This window comes from Carica papaya, chromosome 5 (genome assembly GCF_054855325.1).
Source record: "Carica papaya isolate Zhongbai chromosome 5, ASM5485532v1, whole genome shotgun sequence".
NCBI lineage: Eukaryota > Viridiplantae > Streptophyta > Magnoliopsida > Brassicales > Caricaceae > Carica > Carica papaya.
In genome coordinates this window covers 45,257,162-45,267,692 of record NC_142313.1, presented here as the reverse complement: position 1 = coordinate 45,267,692, position 10,531 = coordinate 45,257,162, and the positions used below count along the sequence as shown (strand labels likewise).

Sequence of the window (10,531 nt, the reverse complement as noted above, 5' to 3'; positions counted from 1 at the left end):
TTTGTAGCAATCTTCGCGACCTCGGCAATCATATTAACATTAATCATAATCTTAATCCCGCATCGTATAAAACTCCATGTCACCTCCCTCACTCTATCTTCCTTCTCCGCCTCGGAATCCCAACTCATCGGCGGCACTTGGAACGTCGTCTTCTCTATCACCAACCCAGATAAGAAGACGAGGGTTGCCTTCGATGCCCTCCAAGTTTCAGTCTTTTACAGAGACTGCCTCGTGGGTGGCGGGAACATTCAGCCTTTCTGCGAGGGGAAGAAGGAAATGAGGTCGGTGAACGCCACGGTGGTGGTTGCCGCGCCGGAGAATTTGCTGCAGTGGTTGCTGTATTACTTGTCGTAAGAGGTGAAGGACGGAGCTGTAGTTTTTGACGTGAAGGTTGAATGCACGACGACGATTGACCCTAGAAGTGATGGGCAGAAAAGGGGGTGGGTTAGGGCTTCGTGCGAGTACCTGAAGGTCGATTTTCCGGCAAATTCGACGGTCGGAACCATGGCCGGCGAGCCAAGGAAGTGTAGTGTTAAACAGGGAGAAAGTTAGGGAGGTATACAGCATCGCATGCATGAATGCATGCATGCAGCAATAGTTTTTTCTTCTTCAAATTTTGAGTGTGAAATTTCCTTTTTTTTTTTTCCCAATTAAATATTGAATTAGATATATACATACATGTTCATCATCTATATATTATTATATATATGTAAGAATATTAACTTAAATATTACTAATTATAAATCAACAAATAACAAATAATGTTATTTATTTTTTATTATTAAAAAATATTGAATCAAATGGACAAACACGAAAATATCAGATGTGTGCCGGCTTATAGCAACATAAATACTGAATTCTTATAGAACCATGGCAAGGCTCTGGCAAAAATACACGACAAACTCTTCGACTGTAAGTATGCGAATGAGTACTCATTTTTTTTTTCTTTTAATGTTCATAAGGACAAGTATGAATTGGATTAAATAATTTCATTTTAAGAAAAAAGAAAAAAAAACAAATAAAATACAGATCCGTGAAGCCGGTAACTAACCTATCTTGGAGTTGTTCAGCTTCAGTCGAACATGCTCGGAAGGGGTCTCACCGCCATGAACGCGTCCACCATCTGAACAACCATAAAAGGAACATCTCGATCTACTTCATGTTTTGGTATAATGAATTAAGTTGATATTTAATCTCACTTTTTTTTTATCAGGTGCCATGCTATTTCCCCAATGTTCAAACCCTAAAAATTACAGACTTCGATGGGCTGATCATCTTTACTTAGACATTATTCCACACTAAGTGAATATGCGCATTGATCAAAATCTGTGATTTATGCCATCTAACAAAAGGCTTACCTCATCAGTGACTGCAGCCCGAGCCCTGCGGTGCCTTTCCACCAGTTCAGTTAACACTTCAGTAAGACGCTTCTTCACCTCGCCTGTTAGCATTCGTCCGGAGCCATATTCCTATACACAAGCATCCGTCATTTTTGTTGTGCTCCCAAATATTCAAAGTGAACATTTTAAACAAACATGTGTGTTTACCCTGAAAGATTAATCCACATGAGAAAACAGTCTTACCTTCTTTATGTGTTCGAGTTCAGCATCATCCTCCAGGAAAAAACTCAAGTACTTGATGGGTATATCAACCTGAACAACATACAAAGAAAAAACATCAATCATGATTTTGTGTCCTTAAAGGTATCAGAAGCCAATAAAGTAACCGAGAGAAATACAATAATTTTCAGGGCTTTAAATTTAATATCAATACAGGCGTTGATATTTCGTTCTTAGATTAGTCGTGAAAGACTGAGAATATGACAAATTTCTTTCCCAGTAACTATAAGTTAAGTGCGAGGCTATGCTGGAGTGAATTTAACCATTTTTTCACATATTGAAGAAAAGGGGAGGAACAAGAAATTTCCTACCTCAAGATTTGCTCCTAATTGTCTATGTTTCTCTATAGATTCTTGCCCACCAGTAAATGCATGCTTGTTTACCTGCAGATAACAACAGAAACTTATAATTGGGATATATGCATATCTAACAATATGTATTATTGAGCTTACATCAAAACAAAACACTTCAACCCATAATAATCAAGATTCCTCTTCACTTTAACCAATATGATCCACAAGCCTTCCTCTTTACATGCCCTTTCAAGGTCACAAAAGCCTAATGTACGAAAAATTCTAAAAAAGAGTGGCCCAACAAGGTGAATCTGAAATAAGCAAAAAGAATAATGTAGAGAGATAATTTAAGCAGCATTGCAGCAAAAGCATCAAAACAAAAGCATGCAAAATGCTGTAAGTAGACTAAAACAAAGAGCTAGAAGAAAATGATAAAAAGCACTACTCCTGTCCACGATTATGCTTTCTAGAAGTCACAAACACATCAATTTGGGATCAACTGCCAGAGAAACAGGGACTTATCAATGGCAGTTGTAGAAATACAAACCAGCAAACAGATTCTACAAGCTATGACTTCTAATAGGACACACGTCCAGCAGACCAAATAACGCCAAATAAAGATTCCACCATTTATGGTAAAAACTGTAAGATTCCTTGTGTACTTAAATTTTATACAATGGACACATCATTGTCGGTGCCTGAGTTCTTGTTCAACTCAGTGTAGTAAAAACTATACAAGAAACTGTAGAAGGTTCCACAACTACTGGGAAAGAGTAACCTCCCACCACAGATGGTGGAGAAAGTAACCATGCACGACCAACAGTCACAAGTCCTATAAGGGAGAGGGGATTCAATAAACATTCATGACAGAAAGTTACCTTTCGTCAAGAAACCACAATGGTTAGTTGGGTAAATGTCCCTTATGAGTTTCTTCCCTCTGATAGCATTTGGCAGCAAGAATTTGATGAGACTTTTTGGGGGACAAATTTGTAAGGTACAAGTGCTCATAAAAACTATAAAGCTTGTAGCGGACTTTGTGTGACAGGTATATCGAAAGGTAAAGGTATCACAAACCATAAACACAGGATAAATACAAAGAGATGTAACCAAAAAGACAAAATCAAAATAATTAGCCCACTGTGGTTGTTCATGAAACTAGAAAATCCATCAGAGTACTTTCCATGTGAAATTGCAACAAGTTAGAAACAGACCTTGTAACTAATTTCCTTTCCAGAATCAGTCACATAGATGGCAGAATTTGGATCACTAGCGGACATTTTTCCTGTCTCTCCCTGCAAAAATCAACAGATATGGATTAATGACTAGAGAAAAAGAAGACAATCACAAGAGGTATAATCAGGTAGGAAAATAGAAGTTTCCTTCATGCACAGTCGAAATATTAAAAGATGAAGATAGAGAGGAACTAAACGAGCAAGGAAGGACTTCACAAAACTACAATAGATAATTTATAGATAGCTAATAATGTAGATATATATATATGGACACAGTTGCACATTATATTGGGGAAAAAGTCATTTTTCATAAATTACAAGCAGATCATAGCAATTAAAAAATAAAGAAATGAAAAGCTAAAGCTCCATTTAGTACATGAAAACATATATGGATTAATGATTAGAGAAAAAGAGGACAATTACAAGAGGTATAATCAGGTAGGAAGCCACAGAAATTTTGTTCATAGACAGTCAAATATTAAAAAGATGAAGATGGAGCACCAAACAAGCAAGGAACTTCAAGACAACAAAATAGATAATTTATAGATTGTGAATTGATAGATAAATGTATATGAACACAGTTACCCAATTGGCTCTTGACTGCTTACTAAAGTCGCACACCATAATATATGGAACAAACTTATTAAAAGAACTACAGGAAAAACATTTTTGCTATTAGTTTCATCATAGCTAAGTAATTTTTTTTTTTGAGATAATTATCACGGCTAAGTCACAATATATGCATTCACGACACCTACAACACATTCTTCCTGTGTACCATGAAAAGAATTACCTGTAAGGCAGGAAAGAATGACGACTCAATTAATGCGGGCTTGTGGTAACCTATCCGAGGAGCAACATCACGTGTCATCCTAAAATAGGGATCCTGAATAATCGAAAGCAAGGAAAAATACATGAGGATGGAACTACCTAAAACAATGGGAACATAATTGGAATTATGTAAGTAAAGGACAAATGGAAGTCGAAAGAATAGTACAAAGTTACTGCCTCAAGATTAAAAGATGTATCAAGTTTTACTACCTCCAGCCTTAAAAAATATTGAGAGTGAAATAACAGTATAAACATGCACAGAACACATGGAAAAACCTAAAATAAAAAGGAAGCCAAATCCTCAAAAGCGTCAAACACTTTCAAATGGTGAAGTCACAAGTCTATATCATGCAATAATTGAAAAGAATAAAAAGATGATCACACGTCTAACAAGAAAAGAACTCATCTCCTGCTTCAAGATTAAAAGCGGCACCGAGTTACCAACTGCAGCCTCAAAACATTTTGAAAGGCTATTAATTTGATAGTATCAGCGTAACCATGCACAAGATACATAACATAGACATAAAGAAATTAAATCCTCAAAAGTGTCAAACACTTTTAAGTGGTGAACAAACAAGTCTATATCATGCACTAGTTGAAAAGAATAAAAAATGTTGAAAAATGACACATCTACTGCTTCGAGATTAAAAGCAGTACCAAATTAACAACTCCAGCCTCAAAACATTTTGAAAGGCTATTAATTTTGTAGTATCATTATAACCATGCACAAGATATAAGACAGACAAAGAAACTCAAACCTGCAAAAATACCAAGCCCTTTAACATAACAAATCTCAGAAACAAACATATATACGAATGGGAAGCCAGCCAAAAGGGAACAATGTAGTAGAAGTAAAATCAGTCTCTTCTAACAACACCACAAGCAACTATAAAATCAGGTAACTTTCAAAGAGGCATGTTGGAATTCACATTCTACTTTTTACTTTCAAAAGCAAGAACAAGGAAATTGCTTGCAGTTGTTTTAGACCGCAGACATTAAAAAATGTTTTCAAGGACAGATTTGCATGTCAAAACAAATTCGAAGATTCATCTCTCATGATATCTCTCATGATAGCTACAAAGGTACTTTGATCACAGAACTTGCTTTTTTTGAATAAAAAATATAAAGATACTTTCATCGCAGAAGTTGCTTTTTTTTAATAAAAAATATAAGGATCACACGGACTCACTTGTTCTTGAAGAAAGAAAATAGTCATGGAAAACTGAAAACTAAGTGCTTAGATTCCCTCATCTTGCACCAAGGGTTCCTTTGGAAATAAATGGAAAACAATCAGCAACTTTAAGAGGAAAATATTAAACGTCTGCTCTTGCTTGGCATGACGTAACAACAATTATTGGCATGACGACATTTTGAAGAGAGTTCCATGCAAAATAATGTCCAAAACTGGATGCTCAACAACACATGAAACTTTATAGAATAGATTCGACAGTGTATTGATTAGACCTTTTTATCATTTTTCAGCAAGGAAAAATAAAAAATGATAATAAAGAATAAACCACAAACTAGAACTGATAGTAAAGGCATTCCACCTGATCAATTGCACAAGGAATCAAGCAACGGAGATCATCTTTGCCAGAGAAAAGATGTGGGAATGAGCTAGGAAATGATGGAACGGCCTGCACTGATGTAAAACAAACGATAAAGCTGACTGACTGAGAACAAGAGATACAGGAAATAATAATGGTAAGAAAACTGGATATCAGGAAAAGGCAACCTTAGGATGTACATCCATATATTTTTTTAGTGTTAGCAACCACATGGTATAAACTTTTTTTTTTTTTTTTGCTTTTTTGAAACAGCAACCACATAGTATAAAGAACGTAAGAAATTCTGAAGGCCATGCAAAAAGGGGCCCTATGATGAATATAATTTTTTCTGGAGAGAAGTATCAATTTTTATAATGAAAGGAGTGCCACCCAGATAAAACAAAAAAAAAGGGTATTTAGAGCTTTAACAAAATATGTATAAGCTCTCCCTCATCCTCAAGTATCAACAAAATATATATAAGCTCTCCCTCGTCCTCGCCAGTATCAACAAAATATATACAAGCTCTCCCTCGTCCTTGCCAGTATCAAGATGATGACCCTTAAATAATGTAAGGTTTCGAGGCAGGGATTTCTAACTCCATTAAAAGAAAAAAAAAACTCTCAAAAGCATCCTTCCAAATAATCCACAAGGTAACTAAAAGGATAAGAGAGATTAACTCCTCTATTTTTATAAAAGACAAGTATATTATGTGAAGAAACAGGAGGTCTAATCATTGTACTATTAGTTAATCTAAAAGACTAATGTCCTCAAAAAACACAAACAGCAAAGAAAAAACATTAGAACCAAGCAAAAAGCAAGGAAATTAAACAAGACTGATGCAACACCGCAACCCAATCCATTTGCATTGTAAAAAAAAAGTCTTTTTTTTTTATAATTTTTCAGTTGTATGATGCAATCAAATCCTTAATTGTACTGCTTAAGACTTCTTAGTAATGTCTATAAAATCTAGATGTGATATCCAGATTTTTATCCTCCTACATCAAACTAGATCAAGGGTGGGTTAATATCTAGCAACCTATATTCTGTAGACATTTGAGCAGTGAAACATTTACAGATGCTCAAGCTCAAAACAAGAGCATCTTATTGGTAGAGAGCCCTTCCTCAAATGCGCTAATATACTTTTTAAAAATGGTTCATAATGACTCTCAGTGATGATACCATTTTTGGCTCCAGCTTTCAATCTATAACTAAGAAATTTTCTCATATCTTTCTCTTCCATCATGTCACTATATTTCTACAACCCATCTTCAACCCACCCCTATGGGTCCTAATCACTTTTTTTAATCATAAAGTATGGGAATTCACCATTTCCCTAGATAAATAACCTCCCCTATGCTTTGCAGATTACTGTTAAGGCTCAGAGCAAAAAAAAAGAAAGATTACAACAGATAACTTTTGTAACAATGTCTTCTCATGCCTATACAATTGTGTGATCAGTAGACAGCAGAAAAAAATATCACACCTGTATAGGAGGAAAGCTAACTTTTCCAATATGATCTTCACCGGTGAAACCAAAAATGCCCACAACCTAGGATCACAGCACTTTTAGAGAACGCTGAGGGCTCTGTATCTAATAAGAGAAAGTTAAAAAATGTGTCTGCCTCTGCTTGAAAGCATTATAAAGGTCACCTTATTATATGTGACACATTTGGCAACCTTCACCATGTTTTTGTAAAAAGCACTGCACAAAACATACACAACTTTCAAAAAGAACATATACATAAGTCATCATAAACATATATAAAACACAAGTACTTGAAAGCAAATACAAGACATTGCAGATTTATGATTTATTTTTTTTATCAGAATCACCCTTCACCTATAACTCAAATCTTCATGGTTTTGCAACAAAGCTAGTTTGAATTCCAATGTTGACTTTAAGTATGTTATCCAAAACCCTAGCAGAAATTTTAGCAGCACAACAAAAAGAAACCATGTCCCATGAGTTCCAAGCAGAAATGTTGCTGCATTACATACAAACTAGACTCATGCAATCTCTACTCTAAAATGACTAATCTACACCTTTAAAGAGCACCTTAATGGAGCTTAAAATCCACTTCTGGCTTCAAAGCATGACTCAGTGTATGCAGGGAGATATAAAGGCAATCAGACACCAAAGAGCAATGTCTTGATTTGAATAGTCTATAACAATATGATACTTGGCTTTCTGGACATTCACTACAACCCACTGATTCGATCATGACCTAGTGCTGTGTATCATCATCTTCGGAAACAAAAGATCCTGATTGTTGAAACACCAGGTTCCAAAAATTGGCAAGAAGCAGTATGGACCACCACCTTAACAAGATAATTGAGGATAACTTCTATAAAAAAATCGCTTTAGTTACCCGAAACATATAAATCTCAACATGCCGAGCAAATAATGAAAAGTACACTAGACTTAAAAAGACAAGAGAAACAAACACAAAGTTTAGAAGAAAAAAATCATGAACCTAACAGGGAAGAAGAGGGGTCAGGGCCAGATGGATTTATCTTCTTTTATTTCATGTGGAACTTTAGTATGATTACATACCCACCAACATAGTCAAAATCAGAAAAGATAAAGGTTCTGGTTATGTCAAAACCACAAGCGATAATATCTTTAGCATTTTCTCTGGCAAGTCTCTGGGTCTCCTCCACAGTCAGATTTTTCCACATACATTTCTCATCATCAGTAAGTTGTATCACAAGGGGAACCTTGAAGGCATCTTGCAAGTACCTGCAAAAAAAAAAAAAAAAGAAAACAGTGCTGACCATGAGGCAAACAGACACAACATTGTTCCACAGGAAAATATATAGTTCCACAAGCCATGATAAGAACCACTGGCAAATGTAGCAATATCCAACAAGCATTATCCTAGAAATAAGAAGTTTTTTTTTTTTCCAAATGGATCTAGAGGTGAGAAGTCTTAAAATCACATAAAGAGATTAAGAATAAGACTCATCACCCCTCCCCCCCGAAAAAAAAAAAACAAAAGAAAAGAACTAGCTGCAAAACCAATACGGCAAAACTTACGATATAAAGTGGACAAACTCAAAAATGTTCTAATTATGAGAAACAGCACTTCTTAAATGTCAACATAAATGCACAAACTCAGAGAATGTCCAAACTATGGAAAACAGCACTTTATCAATTTAAATATAAGACGCTAAGGATATTATTGGAACAAATGAATTATTTTATGGACTTCATTTGGGAAAAGCTTTAGTTTTTTTCGCTTGCTTCAAACATGAAAATATGAAAATCCATTACCAAATAAATTCTAATTTGAATTAAAATAATAAATTCCAAATTCCATTGAAATTGATGGAATGTGAATTTTGATGATTTTAAATTTGTTTCTTTCCTATGTTCAAAAGTCTATTTATAGTTAATAAATCAAATTTTTCCAAATGAATTCCACAAAAATAATTCATTTGCCCAAAGATACCTTAAATTTGTACCAATAATAATGATACTATCACGATGAGAAGGTTCACTCACTTGGTAAACATGAAGGGAACCAAATGCCCCAAATGTAAAGCTTCAGATGATGGGCCTCTGCCAGTGTAGAGATAAAACTTGTCTCCTCTCTCGTATGCATCCAATATCTCATTAAAATCCCTACCAGAAAAGAAGCTCAAAATCAATAAAAGATATGAACACACGTAGGCAGCACCAATATCTGCAGAATAGAGTATGTGAGGACCGATGGGCGAAGAAGACACCGCGGCGGAGGAAGACATGGGGAGGGCGAGACGTAAGGCGTTGGACACGATCGACGAGAGATTGATCGAGCCTTTGGCACCCAAACTTATCGATCAACTTGTCGTAATCAATCTTGCCCCCATCCTTTGCGGATACTTCCCATGGATTTACTACCTGCTCTGCTTCTAATTCTTTCTCTGTCTCCTCTTTCTTCTCCATCTCACTCATTCTCCCTCTTCCCTGTTAAGACACAAAAATGGAAAATCAGAATGTCTCCTTTCATTGTCAACATTTTTTCAATTTCTCAGTCAGTTCAATACAAGCTCAACTCAAAAACCTAAATAACCGAATTTCTCAAAACGATTTTCTCCTTTCTCTCAATTTCACTTGGTTTACCTTCAATGGCGGCGTCTCCGATATGAGATGCCAAGGCTGAGACAGTACAGGAGGTCAGACATTCAAGGAATAAAAGCCCTAGGTCTACCACATTCAAAATTTCGTTGAAGAAAGAAATGAATAAAGCAGAAATTACTTTTAGGCAACAAATGGAGACAGAGCGACGGTGGTGGCAGCTACACGATTGAGCAGACCAATGATGGTCCCTTTTCTCTGCGTATCAAGCGACGATGCAACGGAGACGGAATCTTCCAGTTTCAGCCGCGGATCATCTGGAAAGAGAGATAAGTGGTGAATCGAAGTGGCGGCGCCGCTGATGTTGGAAGAAGATTTGAGAAATAAGAGAACTGCACTGAGAGATACGAAGGACAGGGAATCGGAGGATGTTGGGGATTGGCCGAAAGACTGATTTCCGAACGACGCCGTTTCCGGATTTTATACAGTGGGCTAATGGGCCGAATTTAGGGCTTAGGGAGTGTGAGTCAATGGGCCGTAATGGTCTTTGGAATAAGTAGTATGGGCTGAGGCTTGTTCTTTGGGTATCTTGATTGGGCATTATAAAAATCCAATTTTTTAAAATTATATTTGAAATATATATATATATATGTAAATTTGGTAAATTTTTTTATAAATTAATATTTAACATACCCATTTAGGTAAAAATAAAAAATAAAAATAAAAATAAAAGTTATGCATATATATATATATATATATATATATATAAGAACAAAATTGTTTACATAATTGCAATTTGAGAATTAAATATAAAAAAAATAAAAAAGGGAAATTTGGATTTATAAAGAATGACCAATAACAATCCTTTTTTTAGAAAAAAATATTAATAAATCAATGGAAATTAGAAAAGAAGGAAAGTAATTAATATCATCTAAATAAGAAATGGAA

At 35.4% G+C, this 10,531-nt stretch overlaps 1 protein-coding gene across 3 annotated transcripts; it reads right to left on the bottom strand.

Annotated features, from left to right (window-relative positions):
- Positions 1 to 752: 752 nt before the first annotated feature.
- On the bottom strand, positions 753 to 10,042 carry LOC110812834 (Nucleotidylyl transferase superfamily protein). 3 transcript variants are annotated; one of them, XM_088219317.1, is made up of 14 exons: positions 9,765 to 10,042; positions 9,629 to 9,664; positions 9,234 to 9,472; positions 9,029 to 9,148; positions 8,078 to 8,263; positions 7,174 to 7,225; positions 7,007 to 7,072; positions 5,526 to 5,612; positions 3,938 to 4,030; positions 3,124 to 3,204; positions 1,931 to 2,002; positions 1,584 to 1,652; positions 1,359 to 1,469; positions 753 to 1,152 (listed from the first exon to the last, which is right to left on the bottom strand). In XM_088219317.1, the coding sequence occupies exons 3-14, from the start codon at positions 9,458 to 9,460 to the stop codon at positions 1,099 to 1,101; spliced, it is 1,218 nt and encodes a 405-aa protein (XP_088075443.1). In that variant the 5' UTR covers positions 9,461 to 9,472; positions 9,629 to 9,664; positions 9,765 to 10,042; the 3' UTR covers positions 753 to 1,098. The 3 variants fall into 3 exon arrangements, with proteins under 3 accessions (XP_088075443.1, XP_088075442.1, XP_088075444.1); XM_088219316.1 differs by lacking the exon at positions 9,629 to 9,664; XM_088219318.1 differs by lacking the exon at positions 9,629 to 9,664 and having other exon boundaries at positions 753 to 1,123; positions 9,765 to 10,041.
- Between the last annotated feature and the right edge of the window lie 489 nt (positions 10,043 to 10,531).